Source organism: Lonchura striata, chromosome 4, assembly GCF_050655825.1.
Source record: "Lonchura striata isolate lonStrDom1 chromosome 4, ASM5065582v1, whole genome shotgun sequence".
Taxonomy (NCBI): Eukaryota; Metazoa; Chordata; class Aves; order Passeriformes; family Estrildidae; genus Lonchura; species Lonchura striata.
In genome coordinates this window covers 57,824,262-57,850,298 of record NC_140706.1, presented here as the reverse complement: position 1 = coordinate 57,850,298, position 26,037 = coordinate 57,824,262, and the positions used below count along the sequence as shown (strand labels likewise).

General features: G+C 42.0%; 1 protein-coding gene across 26 annotated transcripts in view; it reads left to right on the top strand.

Moving 5' to 3' along the window:
- The window catches only part of ADGRL3 (adhesion G protein-coupled receptor L3), a 496,522-nt gene that overhangs the window by 395,009 nt on the left and 75,476 nt on the right, over nt 1–26,037 (top strand). For 23 of the 26 annotated variants that reach the window (XM_085579188.1, XM_085579186.1, XM_077782989.2 and 20 more), the window contains 5 exons: nt 219–322; nt 9,190–9,375; nt 12,088–12,126; nt 23,500–23,683; nt 24,502–24,624. In XM_085579188.1, the coding sequence (XP_085435314.1) occupies nt 219–322; nt 9,190–9,375; nt 12,088–12,126; nt 23,500–23,683; nt 24,502–24,624 (636 nt within the window). The remainder of the gene's footprint in view (nt 1–218; nt 323–9,189; nt 9,376–12,087; nt 12,127–23,499; nt 23,684–24,501; nt 24,625–26,037) is intronic. The other 3 variants (XM_085579184.1, XM_085579183.1, XM_085579181.1) reach the window with 1 other exon arrangement.

The following is a 26,037-nucleotide window of genomic DNA, read 5'->3' as shown; positions in this document are numbered from 1 at the left end:
TTGCCAAATTAGAAATTAAATTCCTGCACAACATCATGGGTCTTTTTTGTCTTAGGGCCCTTAAGGGACCAAGATGATGGGAGACTAGGACACTGAGATGACTCAGAAGTGTCCTACTCAAGACCTGAGCACTAATAAGCTCCCAGAAGCCTTTGACACGAGGTGCTGGGGACAAAATGCAACCAGTCACACTGAACACAGCAACTTTCCTATTACAGGTGTTGCCGCTTTCCGGTGTCTCACGCCTGACGGTATCTGGGAACCCCAAGGACCTGATCTTAGCAACTGCTCTTCACCCTGGATCAACCACATCACTCAAAAGGTAAAACCCTTCCCATGTGTTGACCACTCTTGAGTCTGCACAGTGACCTTGCTTAGGTCCCTGGTTTTCTCACACAAGGAACCCAAAAGGATCAACAGTCACACATAAAGCATGAACCAAGCATAGCAACCAAGAATTGCAAGGAGAAAGCAAGTGTCTCATGGAAATTAAGGCAGAGAGGGTAAGGGAAGGCAAAGGAGAGGGATTGAAGAGTGGAATTAAATTAGAGTGAATGACATTTCTTGTTCATGGCAAGAAAAGGAAGAAGAGGAAGGAGGAGGTGGGTGGACATATGGAAAGTACTGACTTGTTGAAAAAGGAAACACCCTTTCATGCATCCTCAAGGATTTTTTCATGTCACGGAAGTACAGGATAAACCCCATAGTTAAGAAATCTTTACCAAAGAAAGGCAGGTTTAATGTGAAATGTTTGGTTTATGCCTCTGACTTTCTGGTTTTATCTTCTGCCCAAATTATAAAAAAACTGGTGGAATAGAAAACAATGCTGCAGTAATGCTTATCTTTTGACTCTTAAGTCCCTTGATGAATGTTTTCTAGCACTTCATCATTTATCAGTGTTAAAAGTGCATTAACATGTGACAATAGAAGTTCAAGACAAGCAGAGCTTATTTGGTAGCAATATGTTGAGCATTTTTGTTATTAATGCACAATGGTGCTTTCAGCTGATTTCATTGCAAACAGAGACCAGATGTGTGTTTACGCCACAGAGTCTGTGGGCTGAATCTTTATTATAGCAATTTGTGGGGATTTATTCACTTCTTTAGCCAGAGCGAGCAAGTCCTGGTGTTGCAAGTGAGCTGTGCTGCTGCACAGTAGTGACACAGAACTCCCAAAGAGACACTGGTCAGTGGGATGGGGTCACCCCACAGACAAGACTCTTGGACAGTCCCCTCTCTGCCCCCCATCTAAAGTGAGACCTAATAATCTGTGGATTGCTGGCACTGGTCATCCTTATTTTGCTTCATCTGTGCTTACACCCATCCCTCCACAAATGAAAGCATCAATTAATGTGGGGCTGCTGTGACATGGCACAGCCACTACAAAGCCCGTGGTCCTTCTGTCCCTCTCCTGCCGTACACCCAGCGAGCTGATGAACAAAGGTTGCCTTTGCTGGCATTAGCAGCTGTGTGCAGCTCTTTGTTTTATAACCTACATACTTACCCTGGAGGGGTTAATATTACTTACTCCAGCCATAATTCACCCAGGCAGGTGGGAGACCTCTTGCTGCTTGGTGAAGATGACTAGGCTGTTAGCCATTAGCAGAGGGAAATAATAGCCTGCACTGATGAAATCTCCATCAAGGTTGGGCTTATTTTATTTGAAACCCTAGCTATCATTTGCGTAACAAATGGGCCCCATTTAATTTGTTATGTGCTTTCAAAGCAGGCTAAAATTGAACAGACAAGTTTTCAGAAATGCCCAGCAGGTTACAAGTGGGACTAGATTTTTTTTTTTTTTTTTTTTTTCTGGAGGAATTTAGTTATGTTCAGTGTTGAATATCTTCTACCAGTTAGTAGAAAGGACTTGGAGAATCTATGAGATGACCCTGGATCTTAGTTGTTTGCCTGAGTGGGAATTCATTGGTATCTTGAGATATGTGACCCAATCTCAGTGACAGATGTAACAAAACCCCAAGACTTTTCAGGAGTTACTTTTGAGGGGAAAACCTTGCAAGGCTCGCCTAGGGGTTTGTGTTGGGGTTGCAATGATTGAAACATTTATATTGAAAAAAAAACCTCTAAGATCATTGAGTCCAACCATTCACCCAGCACTGTCACATCCACCACTAATCCATGTCCCTAAGTGCCATGTGTACATGTCTATTAAATCCTTCCAAAAATAATGACCCAACTGCTTCCCTGGGCAGTCTGTTCCAATGCTTGGCCACTCTCTGTGAAGAAACTTTTACTCATACCTGATATAAACCTTCCCTGATTCAACCTCAGGTGGTTTTTTCTTGTCCTATAATTTCTTACCAAGAGAGGAGACTGACACCTTGCTACAACCTCCTTTCAAGTAGTTGTAAAGAGGGATAAGGTCTCCCCAAGCCTCCTTTTCTCCAGGCTAAACACCCTCAGCTGCCTGAGCAGCTTCTCATAAACCTTGTGCTCCAGACCCTTCCCCAGCTCTGTTGCCCTTCTCTGGACTCACTGCAGCACCTCAGTGTCCCACTTGTAGTGAGGGACCCACACTCAAGGTGTGGCCTCACAGTGCTGAGTACCAGGGGACAATCTCTGCCCTGGCCCTGCTAGCCACATCCTGGGCTGATCCAGGCCAGGATGCCATTGGCCTTCTTGGCCACCTGGGCACACAACTGGCTCATGTTTTATCCAGTTAGCCTTCCCCAGCCTGTAGCACTACATGGGGTTGTTGTGACTCAAGGGCAGGACCTGAATTTGACATTATTGAACCTCATACCATTGGCCTTGGCCCATTGATCCAGCCTGTCCAGATTCTGCACATGCCACATGAGGGCATTCAGCATAATCTGCTCCATGATATTGCATCACATTTTCAATTTCTAGTCCATTAGGACACCCCCAGTTAGCCAGAACTGCTGATAAATGATGAAAAGTGTCTCAGTAGGCTCTTCTGCCAGTTCCCTCAGTACCCTTGTCTGATCTCATCCAGCCCCAGAGACCTGTGGATGGTGTATCGGGTCTGGCTTTTTCCTGGATTGTGGGGGTTTTCTCCTGCTCCCCATTCCTGTCTTCCAGCTCTGGATGCTGGGTACCATGAGCACAACTGGTCTTGCTGTTAAAGACTGAGACAAAGAAGGCATTAATTTCCACCTCAACCATTTCCTTGTTCTTTGTCACTATATTTCCCCCATATCCATTTTTATTGTCTTTTATGGCAGCAGACAGGCAAAGTTCTAGTTGAGCTTTAGCCCTGCTAACTTTGTCCCTGTATAACCTCACAACATGCTTGTAGTCCTCCTTTGTTACCTGCCTTTTTTCCAGAGGGCCATAAGCTCTCCTTATTTTCTTTTTCTTACTCCAGCCAAAGTTCTCTGTTCAGCCAGATCAGTCTTATTCCCCATCAGCTCATCTTTTGGCACATGGGTATGTCCTGCCTTTAAGATTCAGTAGGATCCTTGCAGTAAATACAGTTTTAAATTACTTATGAAATAACCAATAGCCATTTGGTTTCCCTGCCCAAGCAAGAGGCTTGAAAATTGCCACTGTTCTTAAAAGATGGAGACTGATTCATCCCTAAATCATGCACTGGTTTCCAACATCCCTGCTGCGGATGAAATGCTTCCCAAAGCTTGCAGATTTGCTCTAGCACCTCTCTGAACGTGGAAAAGGAGCCTTCCTCCTCTAAGTCAAGCCACCTTGTGTTCTTGCTGCTGTGGGGACAGCTAGAGGAAGCAGTAAGCCAGCTGTGCTGTGAGGACAGGGCTGGTTAAACCCTGCAGCTCAGCTCTCCTGGTCACTCAGCCCACTGCATCTGCAGCTGCAGCACAGCTGACAAAATGGGTAAAAATACTTCTTTGTCAGCCAGGGTTCATACCTGCTCAGCATGTCTTCATTCTTAATCTGCTTTGTCTCCCAAAAATCTGACATCTGCTGGATCCAAACTGCTCAGGAAGAATGGTGATGGGTCCCCTGGAGGGATTTCAGCCAAACCAGAAAGGATGGTAGGGAAATGCTGTGCTTGCTTTAATATCTGTGTAGTGAAGTAAGAATGATTACTTACTTCTTCTCTTTCTCCTGCTGTGCTCAGATTGTAGATTGGGTGTTTGCCTGCTTGCATCATGGTATTAGGTTTTACAGCCATTTCCTATCTTCCATTAGAGTTATTGTGCTTGATGGAAGATCAGAACAAATGTTCTCCTCAGCAATTCATTGGCCTCCTGACATTTACTTTAACTTTATTGTTGGTGCCTACCATGCCCTCGTAACGGAGCAGGAGAATGAACTTGCCAGTGCGATTGAATTATGCACTGCTACCTGGGTTATTTCTAGAGTCAAGCAGTAACAGGAAGCAAAAAGGTCAGCTTTGGATACATTGCATCATCCTGATCATGAGGTCACATGTTCAGTCTCAGCCTATTTGTTTTGCCTCTTGCTTTCATCAGTGCCATCCTTAGCACAGCGTGTGACTTGCCTGGAGAAATCTCTTCCTTGCTGCAGCTTTCAGCTGTGGGTGCTGCCTGGGAGGACAGGCACTGCTATGCTCAGCTTTAAACCTCTGGAAGAGAGGAGGCCTCTTTTGTAGCAGAATAGAAAAATTTATGCCCTTCACAAATGCACAAAAAGCCTCAATCTGTAAATCTAAAGCACGTGCCACCCACATCCTGAGTGGCCTGGATCATGCACTCCCAAAGAGCCAGGTGAGCCTTAGGATTCATAGGGCCTTCCTAAGGTCTTGTAGATCTATAAGGAGATTGAGGTTTTATGGAGGACATCCCCACGTCGTCATATCCAGGTCTGAGGGTGCAGTTGCAGTCCTGATGATGGCATGATAAAATCCTCCATCCAAGTTGCTTTTGGCAGTCTGTTTTCAGAGCACCATCATCAATTGGATGGAGCAGATGCCACAGAGGGCGGCTTATTAAAGGGTCATTAAATGCAGTTTAAGTTGGTTGAATACCATAGTTTCAAAGCCACTTTTTCAGTGTTCTCAGGGTCTGCTGTACTCTCTGGAGAGCATTGTCTCTTCTCCCAGGCAGCTGGCCAAAGGACAAGAGGACATAAACTGTTCCAAGGGAGGTTTAGGTTTTTTCATCAGGAGGCGTTTCTTCATAGAAAGGGTTATTAGGCTCTGGACTGGGCTGCTCACAGAAATGTTGGAGTCACTGTTTCTGGAGGTGTTTAAGGAAAGTCTGGATGTGGTACTCAGTGCCATGGTCTAGCTGACATTTTGGTGTTCGGTCATAGGTTTGCCTTCGTAATTCTACAGGATTTTTCCAACTTAAATGATTCTGTGATTCAGAAATAAAAAAGGAAAGGATGCTCTGACTCTTTTCTGTAAAGGCACACACATATATTGAAATTACTGCCAGGGAAGGAAAAATGCCAGGAAAGCTTTGCAGTGTCAGAAGTTAGCCCACAGTCCCTCTTACAGCCTTGTTACCTGACTGCTAGCAGCTAATGGTGCCTGGTGAAACCTGTCAGGTGTTTGCTCCTCCATAAAAAAGCATCAACCTTATGGTCTTTTCAGGTGATCAGTCCATCTGTATGTTACTGTTTTTAAAAATCTTGGTTCAGTCTTCCATGCCATCTTTTTATTTTTATATTAGTTTGCCTCTTCAGAAAGCTGCAGGAAAAATAATTTTGCCTATATGTCTACTGGTGTTTTAGTTCATTTGCTCCCTTCTCAGCATTTTTCTTATTTCTTCTGAATTTTCCTCCCTTTTTTTTTTTTTTTTTTTTTTTCAATTTCTCTTAATTTTTATTCTACTGTCCTCTTCTGCAGTTGGGTTTCTTCTGAGAAAGGTAGGGCTGAAACAGCAAGCAGCACTGCAGGTGGATCTTTCTTTGTCTTTCCAGACAAAACCCTGTTTCTGTTTGCTGACATATATGAAACAGGCAGGAGAACATATCCTCTCCAAAAACTATTATTTCACAGTCTTTTCACTCATAAGAAGGTGCAAGATAGTGGCACAGACTTGGAAAATGTTAGCAGAGTGTTACATGGAGGGATTTCAGGTGTGCCAATGATCATTTGTAAATCTGGCCTGAATCCTGTCCTCCCAAATGGAAGAGGGGAGCAAATTTTTTGGCAGACGTATTAAAACTATGTTTTGTGTTGGCATTATTGGCAAGAAACATGTTTTCACTCCTTCAAATTAGCATTCCAAGACTGTTTTTAATCAGTTTGTAAAAGGTAAGAAAAAACAGGCCAAAAAACCACAGAATTTGGTTTCAAATTTGGTTTGAACAGAATGTTTTATTTTATCCCAGAATCCTATTTAGTTTTTAAATTTAATGTTTTTAATAATCAAGGTAGAAAATGTTAAAAAGTAGTCACTTATCAGGGAGAGATATATTAATTTTTATTCCCTTTATTGTTCTCAAGCCTTACAGTAGGAAGGTCAGATACTTACTCATTTTTCCCCTACTGCTTACTTGCCTCTCAATATCAGCCTGAGCCATGTAGAACCTCCGGGGGTTGTTCCTGTATTCATATGTAGCTATGTCAGTGTTTGGGTTAAACAGTATTACATGTTTTGGAAGAAATAACATAAAGCGCTCATCTTTGATGTGGCAATATTGAAGAGAACGGTGTGGAGAAGTAATTTATAGAAAGGAAGTAAGTTAGTAATGCATCCTCTTGGGTAGCAGTAAGCTTTGCTAAGCGTTATGTAGAATTAACAAAAAAAAAAAAATTAAAAAAAAATAAAAAAATAAAAAGAAAAAGGAATCAGTCCTGTTGCTATAAGAGACCAGATAATTATCTTAGCCCTGGAATATTCAGCCAGCATTTGGGACTCAGGAGAAGCTGAGTTTTACAGCACTGCATAGAAGACACTTCAATTTCAGTGGAAAAATCTCAAAATATTTGGGGAAATCAGCATTAATGTGTCACACAACCATCATTCTAGACATCCCTCTCATGCACATGGCCAGTGTGGAAAGAGTGGCTTAGCACTGCCTCAGTGACTTGTAGCTGCACGTTCTGTGTGACTGTGTTTAGATGTGGAATTGTCTGGGTTAGGATGTAGTTTCATTACCTGCCAGCCAAAAACATTTTCCCAGAAGAATGGCCCTTATGTGTTTTCAGGAAATCTGAGTGTTTAAGATAACTTTGGGTAAATACTTCTATGTCCCAGGAGTTCACAGACTCTGAGCTTTAGTCTGCCTTTTTCTTGGGCATTTCTTCCATTGCTGCCTATTTTTTGTATTGTTTATTTGGCCACAGTGTAATTCCTCAGACTTGCAGTTTTTAGGGTCAGTCCAAGAGAAAAAGAAAAGGGTTAATTAGTGACAGCCTTTATTGCTTTTGCAGAGAGATAGGAACAGCAGCAGCCTGCAGGGAAGGAAAACTCTTGTGTTTGCCTTTGTAGCAGCTGAGCTGCATTTTCTCTGAGTGTACCAGTTTGCACAGGTGTGTGGTCCAAGCGAAAATGTGAACATCAAATATTGGGTAGCAGGATTTTTTGTTTTACTGTGGTGTATCTGTAAAAAAATACCTTTACTTCCTACAGTTTTCTGCAGAGTTTATGCAAACACAATGTGTCATGATACTTGCTAAGCATCAGCAATGAACTGCAGGAAAATGTTGAAATTGATTTATTTATGTAAAAGGGATTTGATGCAGTCATTCTTTCAAGTTCTGAGAGCTAACAGCAGAGGTCAAAATTCAGCCTCTGTGCTGATGCGTGGCTTCCTTCAGCTGCTTAGGAGAGCAGGCAGCTTTAAGAATAGGATTTGGTTTCTATGGCATTAGTCTTCTGTGTAACAAGAAAGAAATAATTGACTTTTTCAATATATCTTACCATTGCTCTGATGGGAAGAACAACACATTATCTCCTTTATTTATCTTCTCTGTATCATCATATGCGTTAATTCCCTGAAGATGAACATATGAACATCTTGAGTTAGATTTCATTAAATCAAATTGGCTTTTGCTGTCAAATTGATGGAAGTAAGTTATTCATTTATAACTCAGCTAATTGATTTACAGAGAGGTAGAACCTCAGCCTATAATCTTTCCCTGGAATCTTGCTTTTATAATAAGCACCAGAAAGTGAGGGAACAAGAAAAATATCTGATGTCTAGCTGTTGGTAGATAAAACAATTGAAAATTCATATGAAGAGCACAGCAGAGTTTGCCATTGAGCCTGACAGAGAAGTGGGAGCTTCATTTATGTGTCATCCTGTATAATTTCTCCTTGTCCCAGGCATATTCCACACAAATTTGCATTCCAGATCGCAGACTGGTAGATAATGAATAAAAGACCAGCAACCTGCAGTGGTATTTTTGTAGTGGGCTGCTCATGAAAAAGAGATGGTGGCATCTACCCTGTCCTAGATCCCCGTGGCACAGAAGAGGAAAGGAGTACCAGAGAGGGAGAGCAAAGCAGAGCAAGAAAGCGGGGAAAGCACAGAGAAAAAGTGAGAGTTTCCCAAATAATTACACAGTGAATTTCCCTGCAGGTTATTTGTGAGTTTTGTGGCTCAGCTAGATGATACAAGTCTTTTAGTAGAAGATTCAGCCAACTGACCTGCTGGCTTTTCCCTTCTAGTGGACCTCTGCTTGAGCCTTTTGGTCTAGAGTTAGGATGTGTTTACATGTGCTGAGAGACACTAGCCTCATTATCAGTGGCAAGTGATGCTTAGTGGTAAATATGCACCTGATTATCAAATCAATAAGATGGAAATAGTGAACTTTTTGCTCTGGTTTATCTGTGTTATGTCATCTATTTTTGCTCCTCTTACAAGGAATGCTTCTGTGCAGGAGTTGTAACAAAAATCATCTCTTTGCTATCACATAAAATCTGGAAATCAAAAACCGCTTTTTCTTTACAGGAGAGGCTACTTATAATGGTTTGTTTTTATCAAGTGGCACAGTAAGCCAATGGGACAAGCTAATTAAAGCCCTCATTAGCATGGAAATTCCATGGAAAAGTGAGAAGAAAAGTGAGAAGAAATTGTTGAAGCTATCATGGTTGACTAGAAAAACCATACCCCAAAAACTATTAATAATCAAACTACGAAGACTGTTGTAGTTGACTTCCTGAGGAATGCTTCTATTCCTTTTTCCTTCTCCATAAGTTTTCTTCTTCTTCTTGAGGGGAGTTGACCCGGTTAACGATGTGGGGTTGGAAGGCACTGGAGTGACGTGTCACCAGCAGCTGGGGACAACCTTTCTTTCCCTCTGCTTTCTGCCCCGCAGATGAGGTCGGGGGAGATGGCTGCCAACATCGCACGGGAGCTGGCGGAGCACACCAGGAACCACCTGTACGCCGGGGACATCGCCTACTCCGTCTCCGCCATGGTCCAGCTCGTCAACCTGCTGGACGTGCAGCTCCGGAACCTGACTCCTGGCGGGAAGGACAGCGCCGCGCGCAGCTTAAATAAGGTGAGCGCCACGGGGCCTTTTATAGCCTGTCACTTAGCCCCAGAAGCACTTAACTGCACTACAACAGTGCGGTTTCTGTGCCCACAGTTTAGGAAGAATTATTAGTCCTTTTGTTATTTCTAGAAGTAAATGGAATTGCTACATAGCGCTAAAGATGCTAGGAGTTTCCAGCTGTGGGAGAAAACATGAGCTATGGACTCTGTAAGAATGCATTTAAAGCTGAGGGTTTCCTTAGTGAAAAGCCCTCTTCATCACTGGATCTCATGTAAACACGTGGGGTAGGACTTACCTAGGATTCTGACAGTGAATTTTGTGGACCTGGTTGTCAAGACAAAGAGCAGCTGGACCCTGATGGCTATGAGCACATGTTATATTGGCCACCCAGTTAAAAAAGGACACAGAATTTTGTTCTCAGCTGCATACCAGACTCTGACAGTTCTGGCATTCATGTAAGCATGAATAGAACTTGGTCCCAAGATTATATGACGAATAAGTGATCCCAGATAAACCTGAAATTTCTTAGGTGTTTTATGAAGTAAAATGCTTCTCAGAGATGTAACATGGTCTTTTTTCTTGTAAGTTATTATTGTAGACTGATGCTGTTTTAAATGCAAAGGGCTTCAGGATTTTTTCAGATTTCAGTTGCATGGGAGCTGAACTGCATCTCATGTGCTTTGCATGTGCTGTGAATTGGGTTATCCTCATGCTTTTAATTAGTGCTGCTTCCTGCCATTTTTATAACAATGTAGGTGATAATTGTATTAACTGTTACATCAGCATAACATTATTTGTTATAATCAGACCATGGTTCTTTGTTGAAATGATGGTGGTGTCTGACAATATTAGGTAAAGCCAGGAATTAATGTCACCTACTAACAGGTTTCATGGTTGTAGTCCGCTTCTTCCTCTGGGTGTGTCCCAGCCACACCCAACATTTTGTCAATTCAGCTTGGCAAGCGCATATTTTTCATGTCTGTTTTATCTCACCTTATGGTATATGTTTCAATTATATGAAATGGGGTTGTATCATGGGGACAGGAATGAGTTACTGAGGGGAGGGGAAGACTGGGCAAAGCAGAGCTCCTCGGCTCAGCTGTCACTTCTGGGGTCCCCACTGCAGGTTTCTTCCCCCTGCCATCAGCTTTGCACAAGTAACACATACAAATCAATTTTATTCCACATTAAAATTCTGGGCCACGTGAAGTCCTGCAAAACAGCGATGCAACTCAGTGATCCAAATGACAGGCTCAGTAATTTATTTGCTCTCATTCCCCACTTAATTCTTTAGAAGAGCAACTGCTCTGTGTTCATTTAAGAATGCATGAATTCAACTTGGAAGTAGTATTGGGCAAACAAAAGGCAGCAGAGTTACTGCTCCATTTTCCCCTTCACTGATCAAGAGTATTTTAAAACAAAAAGGAAACAAGTAATTTGCAAAGAATTTTGTTTAGTGCTGTTTAGTCAGAAAGAAGAAATAAAGTAAGCACTAGCCATTAAATATCCTTTTAATCATTAAAGGAAATGTGCTGTGGATCTGAAAGTAATCACCTGTGCTGTTTTGTACTGGTGGATTTTTTTTTACAAGCTGACGTACAACGAATTGAAATAAACCGGCATAATCAGAATTTTTTAAAGCCATCATCTTCCAGGAACCACTTTTCTGTCACTGAAAGCTTTATGCTTTCCACTGGATCAGGCTTAATTAAAGTGATAATTGTTCTATTTCAGACAGGGAAGACCCCTGAGTGGATAGCTCTGTAATTTTCAGCAAGGCTTTCTTTGATCTTCATTTGTGTCTGTAAAGTCTTCATACTGGCCAGATTTACCCAGAGGAAGATTTCTACTGTTACAAATGGATGAATTAGAAATTGAAATTACGTATTGCATGATACTTGGGGTTTTTTGTTTATTTTGTTTATTTCAGAGCCTTAAAACTCTCAAGGACAAATTTGGCTCTCAGCTGTACTAATGAGATTGCACTGCTGTGTGTTGAGAGCACAAGTTGTCCTGAATCTCTGTTGATGTGCAATTTCCAACCAGGCACATCAGTGGAAACAAACCCAGCCAAGCCAGTGACTCTGAGCAGCCTGGTTTTGTGAGCTTTGATTGCAGTGATGCAGAGCTCACCAATTCCAGCTCCCTGCTGCAGACTGCCTGCCAAGCCCCAGGTCTGTCAGGATGGGTCTCTACAGGTCCAGGCTGTATCAGGATGCAGTCCTGTACAAGTCCTGTACAAGCAGGATTGGTCCTGCTCATCTGAAGCTTGATTGTATTACACTGTGGTGTCAGCACTGTCTGACTGCAGAGACCATGCTCCTCTTATACAAATAGCCATCCGCCTCATCCTTTTCAGCCTCATTTGACATGGAATTGTCATGTGACAATGATCTCCAAGCTGTAAGGAAAACATCATCTCTTGAGTATCTCTATTAGACTTCAGAGTCTTCTACCATCTAACAGCTGCTCTTGCAAAGTTGCCAGCCTGTGCTTGACTTCACTGAAGAAGGACTAATCCACATTTCTAGAGCCAGTCCTTCCAGTTTTCCACTGCTGACTAACACACTCACTCCTTTAGTTTGGTTGGTTTTACAGGAGCTGTTTAAGAGAGAAATTAGGGATTTACCACAGGCATTTTCTTCATTTTTTTCCCTTGTTCTGTCACTAACTTGTTTTTTCTATTCCATCTTTAATCTGCTCTCTTTATGGACTCAGCTTCAGAAAAGGGAGCGCTCTTGCAGGGCCTATGTCCAGGTATTTCTTGTGTTTTTAATACACATGTCCAGTTATTTGACTGAATTACTGTGAAGTGAGTCTTGTCTCTGTCAATAATCTGATGATTACCACCTTTGTGGCAGCAAGTTCTAAGGTTAAGGTTACAGGATAATAATGTAATTTTTTTACCTCACCAACTTGCCCCATTTCTCTCAGACTTGACAAAAATTTGGGACAAAATCTCTGAACCAGAAAGTGAAAAAAAACACAAGAGAGATCTGACAAGTTTCATCTGGCCATCTGAATGAGCAGGACAGTATGGAGATGTGCAAGTAAAGAATTCAAAACTGCTGCTCACAGAGGTGTCTCCAAACCAACTGGATTTTGCTTACAGCATGCCATTCTGCCACCTGCATTTCCTTAGTTTTCCTTCTTCCCCTTTTACACTTCTAAATTCAGAGCAATTCAAAGTGGCAGCACTCGGCATGAGGGAGGAGGTAGAATTGTAATGAAATGCAGAGTGTCTCAGAGAGATGTTGGAAGGAGCAGAGTGCTGCAAACAATGCATAGGGTAATGAACATAACATCCCATGAAGTTCACCCAGGTCTGGCCTGACTTTCATAGGCTTATGTTGTGTTTGACTAAGTCAAGCCCCAGCATTCTGGAAAGATCACACTTGTGGGCTTTTCAGGAGTGAGCCCTTGGGTTATCTTATTAATCCTGTCACCTTGCCTTATAGCATTTGCTCCAGTGGTATTTTTATATAATTCTGTTTGTGTACTATAGGTCAGTTAATGCTGTTCTAAGAAATGTGAATGTTTTACCTTCTAATCTCTGTCTTGTGCTTGTGAATGATGATATTGTTCTTATGGGTGGCTGATAGTTATTTATATGTATATGTGTAACAGGCATAAATGAACTCTATGTTTCTGGAGGGGACTGTCTGTACCTGCATTTTCCTGCAAAATTCCACTTCCTGCAGTCTGTACTGACTTTATTTTGTGAGCAGATATTTCATTTAGCAAATGGGATTAGATGGTTTGGATTTTTAGGGTGTGAGAAAAAAAAAACAGTTCCCCTCTGTGCTGGTAGGCTGTCTTCCCTTTGGAAAATGTCATGAGAGAAAGTCACCTTTTCCCTTCCATATACATTAATGGAAAAGATGAATTATGGAGGTACACATCCCTTGTCTGGGATCCCAGAGAAAGCAACTAGCTGGCATTTGAAGGAATTTAGGAAAGTTTGCAGTGCAGTGCTCACTCCCAAGCTACCTAACTTGTGTACTGCTACCACTGGAAACATGTTGAGACTTCCTTGACTCTGGGCTGCACAGTCCTGCTGGGGACATTGGGTGCTACCTGATCCATAGCTGTCCTTCCCCTGGCTGCACAGACATTCTTCACGGAGTCACACTCCTGTCGTGTCTTTTTTCAAACAGTAGCAATTGGTGAGTTTAATATACCCGACAGAAAGCTTGGCCTTGATAGAATAAAGCCTGAATACTCTGGCAAAACTTCAGCTTACCTTTAATTTCAAGGACTTCTTTCCTTTCACTTGGAAAGATTGCTTGCCTCTTTAAGCATTAATCATGCATCTACTTCTTCAGTAGATAAAAAACTGGTGAAAGCTCATTGCTTGAGCTGTTAAGTATGGATATGGACAAATCTGGTATATATATTGAAGAGGACAGTCCTGTAAAAGAGGGCTTGAAGAATGAATTAGATGACCTAATTGAAGCTTTCCAGCTTTGCTTTGTACTATATACAGGTAAAGTATCTTGACATATTTTCATACAGTATGCTTCCACTTGGAAAATTGTGTGTCTAAAGTCATAAAAAAATCTAGTGAGGGAGAGGTTGTCTGTAATAGCAATTAGATGTGACTGCACATAGTCCTGTTACAGGCTACTTTACCAGGAAGTGAAATGGCTGGGCTTACTGAGGGAATTTAGCAGAGATTTTCCAACAGATCTTAAGTGGTGACCCCCTGGGCTCTGTAAAGTCAGTGGAACATGGGAAGTCACTGGGACATATGGCAGAGAAACAGAGTGTTCAACTTTGCTGACATGATCTCCTCATGCTGATCCTATTATTGTGAAGAGCATCCCTGGCTGAAATTTGGCTCAGAGGGCTGGAAATGTACCTTCAATTCTGTGTTCCCTCGACAAAGGAAGGTGCATTATGAAGTTTATGCAAGAGATGTCCAGGAACTGTGAATATCAAAAATGCTTTTGAGGAAAGGTGTTTTTTGGAAGGAGGGCGGTGACCTGAGAAGATAATAATTGCTAAAATCAGTCTTACTGTTTTCTTTTCCAAAATAAATTACTATAAATAATATGCAAAGTGGATGGTGAAATTTTGCAAGTTATTCAAGCATAAAACTGGGAATGCATTATCAGATTATCACCTCATCTCTTTGGGCACCTTTAAAACAAACACGGATTTAATTTGTTCACTTTCACAGTATTTGTTGATGTTAAAAGCTCAGGGATTTTATTGACTAGCGATAGAGGTTAAAAATGCTGCTTCTTTAATTTCACATGTGGTAAATGATCTTTTTTTGTCTCAAAAATCCAGCAAGAACCAACCCAGCAGGTGGCATGATAAATGCATATTAATATAATGACTGGACAGTTGCCGGAAGATTTTTCAGTCATGGTGATAACTAAGAAACTGATAAGTGGGTTTTAATTTGTGATACTAATTAATAGTCAGCTGAGACTGAGCTGGACAAGGTGTATATGAAGGTGGCAGAGTGGCCTCAGGAAGGTACTCCATTAGCAAAGAGAGTGGCCTTCTAGGGAGCAGAGATCTACATCTCCTATGCCCACCTTTCTGAAGATTTTGCACTCTGTTCTGGAAAGGGGATGGAAAAGTCATCATGTGGGAGAATGAGTCACAATGGGTGACACATTTCATTTGGCATAGCTTGGTTTGCTGGCTGGTCTGTGATGTAAGCTGGTATGAATTTTCTTCAATTTTTTTCAGAATTTATGTTTGTTCATTTTCAAAAAGCTTTTGTCCTTCAACTGAAGCACTAGAGTTGTAGAAAACAGAAATCAATTTCCTTTTCGGGATTGTGAAACTGGGTTTGGTGTCACAGATTTCTTCCATGCCCCTCAGCAAGTGTCATGCATTCAGTATTTCTCAGCTCTCTAACATAAAATGCCATTGATCCAATTCTCCTTTCTAGGAACAGAGGTGGGGGTAGTAAAAGGAAATAAAAAGGCTAAGTACTCACATAATGTAGTAAGGGAGGCTGTATTAAAAGAGAAAACTTAAACATGGGGGAAAAATGAGAGAATTTTGTTGATTTAGTAACTGGAAACACAGATTTTATTTTTAAAGGTTCATACCACACCCATGCTCACAGTATTTTTATCATGTTCATGCATCTGATTGTAAAGTCTGAGGTCACCTGCTTGCTTTCACTTGGATTTGTGGGCTGCAGCTCTGGGGCATCAGGAGGCCAGTAAATTTCCCTGTGGTGCCAAACCAGAGGCCTCTTCCCATGTGAAATTGCATGCTGCATTTGGGAAGAGGATCTTGGAAGACAAAAACTTCACCCATTCTTTGGCTCCCATTCTTTTGGTTTATTTTGTGGAGTCAGTATGAGTGGCTGGAGGCTAGTGAATACTACAGAGAGTGTGACTAGCAGCTTTGTGGAAGGGGTGGAAGCAGGCAGCATGTTGCTTTTGCAGCATCTTCCTCATCTCATGGAGTTTGCTGCTCTTGGTTACTGCCATCTTCTGAGCTGCCCTGTAAATCAGCTCGCCCTCTTTTGTAGTTCTGCATTGGTCTGGATAGCAAATGGCAAAGATTATGGAGGTGCCACCTGCTCCGTGGTAGTTACAAGAACTTCTGGGTGCAGGTGTCATCAGAGCCACACATGAAGCTGGTGCTGAGAGGATGGACAATGGCAGAAGGTTGCAGAGTTGTCCTTCTGGTTCTCCTGGAGGTTTCCTGAACGCTTCTTGTTGGAAACATGGGCTGTTTGAATTGCTTCACTAAGCAAAAATTGAAAGGCTTTCCTTAGAGGATTCAAGGCATTAAGTTTAGACCTGAGCAGAAGAGACTTTATTTTTTTTTCTTTGTTAACCTAGTAGTTCTCATCAGATAAAAGGTGCATCTGGGACTAAGCCAGTACTATTTAAAGTGGATTAATTCTGTTTGTCCTACTTCTCTCTTGCTTGCATGATTGGTCACAGCTTCCATGAAGACCAAACTAAAGAAACTTGCAGCTCTGAGAGGGAGCACAAATTGAATTACACCGTGTTTGCTTGTGTTCTTGCTGCCCCTCTGACAAGAAAGATGCTAACCTCCATTTATATAAAAAAGAGGCAAATTAATGAAGGTTTTCAAATTCCTTGTTTGGTCATTTAATTGGCTGTGTGACAAAGAGCTCTGCAGTGTGTGTCAAACAACTCTGAGAGTTCTCTGATGATTTGTGCATTGCTTGACTCCTGATGCTGTTCTGCACAGCCCATCAGGCGAGGTATCGTTGTTAAAGTGGCTGAAATAAATTGGCTAGCAGTGAGCATACAATGTTGTATATTAACTATAGCTACAGGGAGTACTTTTAGCTGCTTTTTCAAGAGATCGAGATGTTTGCCCATCAGCATCAAAGTGCCTAAAACTTTCATTTAATATAATTAAAAGGACATCTGAAAGAAGTGTGACTCACAGTGAGGTTCAGTGGTTTGGTAGTCCTTTGTTAAAACTCTGTGAACTTAATATACTTCACAGCTTGAGAAACCTGCACTTGATTTGTGTCAGCAAGAGTGAAACTAGAAATCCTCTCCCCACATGTTTCTGCTGCAGTGAACCTGTTGTTAAGGGAGAGGAGGATCAAAGCAGATCCTTGAGTTTGTGACCAGACTCCAAAATTCATTGCAAAAATGTTAAAAAGGAAGGTGACCCCATGTTCATCCACCTACAACTCAGCTACACCTATTGTTAGGTTCTCACATGGCAAAACAGAGAAAAAAAAATCTAGTGTTTTCTGTGTTGTTCTGTGCTTACTCTCTGCTTGAGTCTGAGTCACTCCTGGTACCTGGTGTCACTGGTAAAAAGTCTAAATGTAAATTGCCATAGGGAGCAGCAGGAGATGTCCCTTTGATTTGAACCACTGGAGGAAAGGATGAGTCTCTCAGACTCCCCAGGAGTTTTCTTGAAGGCTGTGGATTTTCTGTCAGAGGCATTTTCCTTTCTTGATACAGCCTTGCTTGCTTCCCCAGTATAATTACTCTAGCAGTTGCTTGTATGGTTTCAAATCCCAAACAGTTGGGCAGCAAATACAAATGATTCATAAATGTAGTTCTCAGCTTATTCTGTGGGGAAGATCTCATTAGATGAAATAGATCGTATGTTATTTCCTACTTCCCAATCAATTCCTTTTATGTCAGTTCTATGGATGCCTTCTGACCTTAAAATATTCTTCCTCATGTAGTAAGTAAAGCAGAACCATAACCTGTAATTTGTAACCTTGTTCTGTTTCTCATATCACCTGTTATTTTTTTGCATGCTCCCATTAGGAGATTATTGGTAGTTCAAGGCCAAGATTGCAAACCTTGCATACCTAGTAAAAGACCATTAATTCCATAGTTAAGCATTTTGTAGATGGCCTAATTTTAATAAAGGTCAGTGCCTTTCTTCTCACTACAGTGAGTTCTCAGCACTGCTGGAATTCAGGCCATTTCTGAGTCAGTACAATTCCTGTAGCCACAGCATAAACATTCTCTGTATAGTTGAAGAGAGAGGGTTGCATGCTCTCTCTTGGGAGCCTTTGCTCTCAGTCTCTGGAGCAATTTTAGAAATCCCTCTGCATGGTTATGAGAAGTACTCTTCTTGCCTTTGCCATGAGTATTGGGCTTTGTCTCAGTTCACCAAAACTGCCACCATCTGTTGCCAATCACCACTCTGGTACCAGATGTAGGCTAGTGCTTCTGGCTTAGTTTTGAAGGCAGAAGCAAAGATTAGCAGTAGATATTTTAATGATTTATTTATTTTCAAGCACTCACTGTGGCTGAATATATTTCAGTCTAAATATGTTTGTCCACTCCACTGAATGTTTCAACTGTTTTGTGATGACTGTGTTGCTTTTTCAAAAACATTAGACAGTGGTGGGTTCCCTGTAAGAAATTGTCTCCATTGTGCTTACTGATACTTCGACCAGAAACAAATTTTGATTTTGAATTAAAAGAATAAATGGCAAGGAAAGAAATCATCCAAGAGTGAAGAGCCTTGTCAGACAGATTTGAAGGCACTTTTCAGCTAAGAAGTAGGATTTAAAGCCATCATGTAACCAAATGACATTTTCCTTGTTTAAGAATCTGAAGAAATGACATGTGCATCTCTTTTAGTCCTGAAGTCCCACACAGTGGATGAGTGTAATCATTTGATTGATGACCTCTCTGTAGTGGGATAGAGATGCTGTTCATTTGCCACTTCAAACAGACATGTCATTTCCTCAACTGGTCCCTTTCAATGCAATAATCTTTCCAGTTTTTGTGTTCCCACATCCATACTTTTATGCTGGTTCTCTCCTCCTACTGTACCAGCTACATTCAGAGTTAATGGGAGTTTCTCTTGTCCTGGTGCTTTTTCTGGCCAGAGGCAAGAATCAAACAACTTACAGCAGAACTTGTCATCAATGGCATTGACTGTGCCTTTAACTCAATTAGTTTGGAGGCTTGCAAATATTGATAGCTTGAGAAAAGGGCTTGTTTCAGCACTGGGTGCTTCATACAAATACAGAGCAAAACCAGCTATTCTTGAGGAAGGAGACAAGTAAGCTTTTTTCAAGTACCACTGCTTTCTAGTCAGACAAAAAGGAAAAAAGAGCATAACATTGTGAACATTGTGCCATATCAACATTTCAGCGCATCTGCTCTCTGATGTGTTTTTCATTTGCACTGTGAAGTGTGGGCCTGAAAGGGGTTTGTGTTTTTTTCTCTGCTGATTTGCCATAAAACCTCAAGCTGTTTTAAAAAGTGGGCAAGTTATGTGGTTGCATTTTTCAAATAAAGACAATGCATTTATTTTGGGGATGTATGGGGAGACCTCAGGCAGGACCAGAAACTCAAGCTTTAAGCAAGGCCTGAGGCTGTGCCTGTGTGATGGCACTCTGCAGGTTGAGCACTTGCTGTTCTCAGGAAGGGTGAGCAAATCTCTTTGGATGAGCCTGTGCTGCCAAACACCTTTGGCACAGGGTATCAAAGCGCTGCTTGCTTCATGCACCAGCCATGATTTTAGCCTAGCTATGCAAAACCTTGTGGCTGTAGCTCCGCATATCCTAATTTTTGAAAGTGCACTGCATGAGATATTCCTGTGAGATCAAGGAAGCGTTAGCAATATGAGACAGGGCTTTACAAGTTATAAAATTCGGATGTTTTAATTAGAGATGTTATTGCAAAAGTGGTACTTTATTGTGCTGTGCCACTACCCTTATACTCCCAAAACTGCTATAGGAGGTAAGTCCTTGATGTAAGTTTCATGCTAAATAAAGTGTATAGTGTGTTCAGTCTCTTCCTAAGGAGATGCTCCTTTGTAAGGAAGGACAAAGTGCATATTTGAAAATTACTGAACAGAAGGATTCAAGGACCTGCTGGTATTCATTTGCCATAAAACAGTATTTTCTCCAGCTGTAGGTTTGTTGAGATTTTTTGATCTTCCATCAGCTGCTCAGTAAGAGGCCAAAATTAACAATAAAGGCTTAAAGAGATCCTAACTCTAGGAAAGCTGCTGGTTTTCTAAGGTTAGGGTTGCTGTGCTTAAGCACCATGGCAGGTTGCAGTCTGGTGCCAAATTTGGCAATGAGCTGAGTACTTCTAACATCTGAGTACCTCCTTGAGTACCTCAATCTCCTAGTGATTTTCAGTGCTGAGTCCCAGTTAAAGAGAGATTTTACATTGCAAAATTTGTTTTAATCAAAGAGCGGTATCTTGGATGTTGGTAGAGTGAGAGAACAATAAATAGATATGGTGTCACTGGATATATAGAGAGTTCAAACCCCCTAGGTTTAAACTGTGTGTCACATAGCCAGGTACTCTTACCAGATGTTTTTAGAGGGAGAAGAGAGGGAGAGGAGAGGGAGAGGGAGAGGAGAGGGAGAGGGAGAGGGAGAGGGAGAGGGAGAGGGAGAGGGAGAGGGAGAGGGAGAGGAGAGGAGAGGAGAGGAGAGGAGAGGAGAGGAGAGGAGAGGAGAGGAGAGGAGATTAAACTAGGTCAGAACTTTCCTATCTCCCTCTGAAAGTCCCCACCTTTATCAGGATCCCCAGGGATCTCGGTAAAACCTATCATGCCATCAGCTCCCAAGCACAGCTATCCCATGCCTTCTGCATTTTGAAGGTTCTCTCTCAAGGCTAATCCTCCTCCATCTGGTCACTGAGAGGCTTTCCAGGAGGTTTGGCACAGCTGTTGCTTCTATGCTGGAGCTTCATCAGACCACGAAGTCATTGGACCAAGTACCAAACCCATATAAATCACAAAGGTTCAGCTTAAATGTAAAGACACAGGCCTATACTTGTCATGTGTGCCTGCTTTCCCACAACTCCCACTCCCCTGCCCAACTTTTCCCAGTTGGCATCTCTGTCTCACAAGGCACTGTTGCTATAACAGCTGTTTTGTCTCATTTAAACACCTACCTCAGCTCCTGTCCAAAATGCAAACATTTCATTAGCACCTCATCTCCTTGGCTTCAACCCACAGCACTCGGCCATAATGAAGTGCTGCACTCAGAAATATAATGTGGGGAGCTCTTGATTAATGCACTGAGACAGGTGAGGGGAATGACCCCCTGGGAAAAGCTAGGGACTAAATTAATCTCGGATGTGATGCCAACAAAGTCTACCAGCTCTGTTCAGATACATGGTAAGGATGTGACTCAAAGTCCTTGAAATCTTCCTGGAGCTTTTGTGTTTGACCCCAGACCCAAAGTGATATGAAGGGGCTGGTTTCAGGTTAGTCACTTCAAGAGGATGGATGTTCAGCATTGGGTGGGGAGTGCACATGATGCAGGAAGCAGTACATTAGGCTTAACTGGTGTTCTCTCTCAAACTTGCATGCACACATACGTGCACATCTGAAAGAAAGAATGAATGCATTAGATAGTGTTGTTATTTTTCTTTTTCTGGGGTAAAGACTCTGCAGCAGATGTTTCACTGTAACACAAATATTTTAGCATCTGTTTCATATTCTGATGAATAGACATTACCTTTCTGCCCAGAGCCAGGAGCTGGATCTGCTGCAAAGACATTTTCCACCATTCAGATATTGACAAAAGTATGCAGGATGTTGTTTTAGCAAAGAATTTAAGACACCGAAAGGAGCTGAGCTAAATGGAGATAAGGCAAATTGTGTGATAATATTGAAAGGGGAGAAAAATCCTCATTTTCTGCTTTCCAGGCATAAAAGGTCTTTACAAGAAAACACCATGTTGTGTAGAAGCTGCACCACAAATAATCAAGCTTTTTGGTCACTGGAAAAGAGCACCACCTATTTTTTTGCCTGTGAAGAGATAAACTACCAAAGTATACTACAGAATTTTATTAAGAGCTGCAGAGATCAGGCTTCCAAATTCTAAAACACAGAAAAATACCATCTTTAAATTCTATGGATTTTTCTGTTTCTTCTTGACTACTAATTTTAACCAGCTTGATGTATGTACATAGAAAATGTGGTAAGATAATTTTTAGACTATTCAGGAAAATCAGTTTAATAATCAGTTTTTAAAATTGCTTATGGTTATCAAGTTCCACTTAAGACCAAATGAGTGAGGCATTCTGTTGATGGTATAGGAGAGGTTTGGCGTAAGAACAAATGAGTTAATTGACCATGAATAAATGTAACTGTGACAGTAGGAGCTTTGTGCTGTCAGAGAAGCCCAGTTATGGTGCAGTCTCCCAACAGGAAACCTGATGGTGTGAGAAACCTTCCAAACTCAAGGAAGGTACTTTGGTGGGATTAAAAGCACCACATGCCACCACAGTGGCAGTTTTAGCTGCCTTTTTTCTCCTTGAACTTCACTGTAGTTGAAATGCTTGTTAAGGTCGTGTGGATATAGCAATAAATTCTAGTTCAATGTGATCATATCCTCCCATTGCTCATTTGCACGTGACTGTGACTGGTAAGTTGGGATTCTCTGTGCCATATTTTGCCATTGTAGCACTCCTGAGGACTCTGCTGAGGAATGGGCTATGCAACAGTTTCTTTCCACCCATGGGTTTAGCAGCAATATCAGGGGTAAATACTGAAGTATTCCCATGACAGTGAGCCCATGGGGCACACTTTAGGCTTAGGAAATGTTGAAGTCCCATGGGATTGTCATCAGCTTGCAGAGCAGAGGTGTGGGTTTGATGCCTATGTGCTCAGCATACAGAAAATTATTACAAACAGCAATTTCATCTTGGATGGGAGGTTGGTTTCTGCAGTCAGCTTTAGCTGGCAGTGGAGGTGTTTCTCTGTGGGGTAGGCCTGCCTGGTGACTAGACCCTAATCAGCTGAAGAAAGCATGATCAAAGTAGCTTATTTTTTATCCTTTTCCTCTGTACGATCAGTTCTATCAAATGGTACAGCTGATCTCATTTAAAAATGTTCACTGAAAAGTGGTTGAGTCAGCTCTGGTTAGTAACGAAGCGGAGGACTTAGGCTGAGAAAAGCCTTCAGTCTGGGTACATTCTACTGCAGTAATTTTGCAGCCATGAGAGTCGTGCAGTTTTGTGTGATCCTGTGTATGCATCCAGATTAACCTGTGGGAAGTTATCCATGGGAGAGCTCTTTGTGCGTGGCAGCCCAGGGCAGAAGGTGCACTGTAGGAGGGACTGAAGCAGTTTGCGCAGGGCTGACTCCTTCCTGAATGCAGTGATTTGAAATGGAGTCTTATCCAAATCTCTACGGGCACCTGCTGTTGCTCTGGATGAAGTGATGTAGCTCAGCTATCTCTGTGTATTCATGGCTGCCTGCCAGAGGTTATTTGGTGAGAAATGTTTTAGGGAGCGTAGCCTTTGCAGATACCAAATACCTTCCTTAAGTGCCCCGGTCCTACTCTTAAGTTCTGGTGCTGCAGATGGGGTTTTCCTGCATGTTTCTTTGACCATCATCTTCCTTTTCCCCCTTCTTCCCCACCTGCCCTAATTCCTCCATTTTTCAACACCTGAACTGATAGTTATGGAAGCAGAAAAGCACCATTCCCAGCCTGCATTTGTATAATATCAGTATTTCCTCCCTGTCCCATCTGATGGTACAGAAGTTGTCCTGTTCCATTGCAGGTTTCCCTAATGGGTGGGGGAAGGAGATGCTGTCGTTCCCCCTGTAAACTGATGTGTGTGGAGGATGGGACTAAGCATATGTCAGAGGTCTGTGGTGCTTTAGTTTTCCTGGAGCCTTTTCTCACCCCATCCCTCCGCCTTGCAGGCCATGGTAGAGACAGTGAACAACCTCCTACAGCCTCAGGCTCTGAACGCGTGGAGGGACCTGAACGCAAGCGAGCAGCAGCGTGCGGCCACCAAGTTGCTGGACACGGTGGAGGACAGTGCCTTCGTGCTGGCTGACAACCTGCTGAAGACAGACATCGTCCGGGAGAACACTGACAACATCCGTAAGGAGCAAATCCCATAAGTACCGGGAGCAGCCAGTGGAAGAGTAAAGACTGTGAAGCCTGGCTTTGGTCTTGGTCCCTAGATTAATTGGAGAGCGATTTGTTAGATATGTCTTGGGCCTTTGTCTGAAGGACTTCAAAGTCTTTCCAAAAGAGCCTAAAGGAATAAGGCAGCTCTCTACCCTTGAAATCCCACAGAAAATGAGCGCCTGACCTGTCTTTATTACTCCCGGCTTTGAGGATATAATCTGTGCTAGAGCAACAAGAGCACTGCTTCACAGGGGGATTGTTCATCGTAAGGCAATTGTATTTCATTTCATACAAATTTGTGTCTTTATTCAGCTGATTGTTGATTTTAATTAAAAAACAAGCATGATGGAAAGCACCAGCACTCCCACTGTGCATATGTAAAATGAGAACAACTCTTCTTTCTATTTCCATGAATACAGATCCTGAGCGCTGATAACATTTACAGAAAGTACCAATCGCCAGTGGCAAAGAACTAGTATTCTCAGATTTTCATTTTAACTGTTGTCCTTAATATCCTGAGGTTCTTGTTTACAAGAACTGGTTGTCTTTTGTCTTCCACAGAGAGTAGAATTTATTTGTGCGCCTTTTTTTTTAAATTAAATTTAAAACTTCTTCAGGGCAAAGATTTAAAAAGAAATAGGAGCCCAAACACATTCTAGCATGCAGCATTGTAAGTTAATTCCCCTCCTCTCAGCTGGTTGGAACACCATTTTGTAGCTTTGAAATACCGTGTTGAAGATTATTTCAGCAGAGATTTTTTCCTTAGTGTCTGTCTCCCTTGCACACAGAGCTGGAAGTTGCAAGACTAAGCACAGATGGGAATCTGGAAGATCTGAAGTTTCCCCAGAACATGGGCCATGGGAGCGCCATTCAGCTGTCAGCAAATACCTTGAAGCAAAATGGTCGAAATGGTAGGTCTGGCACCTCAGGCCACATCAGCCTCATGAGGCTGTCATGCCTTAGGCATTGTTTTGTGTTTAACCATTATAAGTTAAATATTAATTGCTGTGTTAATATTTAAATTAACAGTAGTGTCATTTGTTCATGCCCTTGATTGCAAGCTACATTGACTGACTCGGAATGTATTATATTGCTAAGTGATTCACAACCTTCCAGAAGTATTTTGTGATGGTAAAAATGCATCAGATCCTTAATTTATGGGGCTTCTGTGGCACTGTGCTGAATCCAGAGAAGTGCTTTTAACTGCTGATTTCTGCAGTAGGACGCTTCAGATGGGATAAGAGGCTCACTTCAGTAAACTGCTTCACAGCAGGGCACCGTACAAATATCTGAAAAAGCACAGGGAGGAAAACAATGGTAGCAAATATTAATAATGAGCCAACATGGCAGAGAAGGTTGATTAACTGTTATGAATCTAAATCTTTAGTGCCTTTCTGTATCTTATGAACCTCCTGATACAGCATAAATTTTAGATGATGTTATATGTGAATTGTCTTCATCCTGCCAAGCCATTTATTTCCAGATCAGGAGTTTGAGCAGACACATTTGTTGATCTCTACAGCCTCATTGTAGACCAACTTTAAACCCATAGGATTCTACTGGTGGGCCCAACATGCTCCTGTTTCTGAGTTCCTTTAAAATTTAATCTGTGTGCAGGGGGCAACACTCATATATGGGCTTTGGTCACTGCAGGCAGAACACAGAATTATAGAATAGCTTGGGTTAGAAGAGACCTTTAAGATCATCTGGTTCCAACCCCCTTACTATGATCAGGGATACTTTCCACTAGATCAAGTTGCTCAAGCGCATCCAACCTGGCTTTGAACACTTCCAGGGATGGGGCATCCTCAGCCTCTCCAGGCAAACTGGGCCAGTGCTTCACCCTCCTCTGTGTAAAGTGAAAAAACATGGAATGATAGGGCAGCATTACAACCAGGCCAGATGTGTTAAAATTTCTATAAATTTTAGACAAGTTCGGTCTGGTAGTTCAGAAAGAAAGTCTTGCCACTGTCTTGCTTGCACATAGGATTTGAGGACAAGCATCTCTTTGAGAGACAGTTTAACACTCAAGATGTGTAGCAAAACTCCAACAGGGCAGGACTTTTACTCTGCTATCTGTTGGCAGCAATGAAAGGAAAGTTTTGTATTTTGAAATACAGTAACTCTGGAGTTCTGTTCAAAGCAGAACCCCATCAATTTTCACCAGCTTGACACATGCCCAGAGGTCACCAAAGAGCTACGAATAGAATTATCATAAAAGGATTTAGGCTGGGAGGAACCTTTAGAGTCATCAGTGCCTCACCTTCCTCAGATGCTGTGGTAATTCATATAGGAAAAGAAACATACATCTCCACAACTAATAC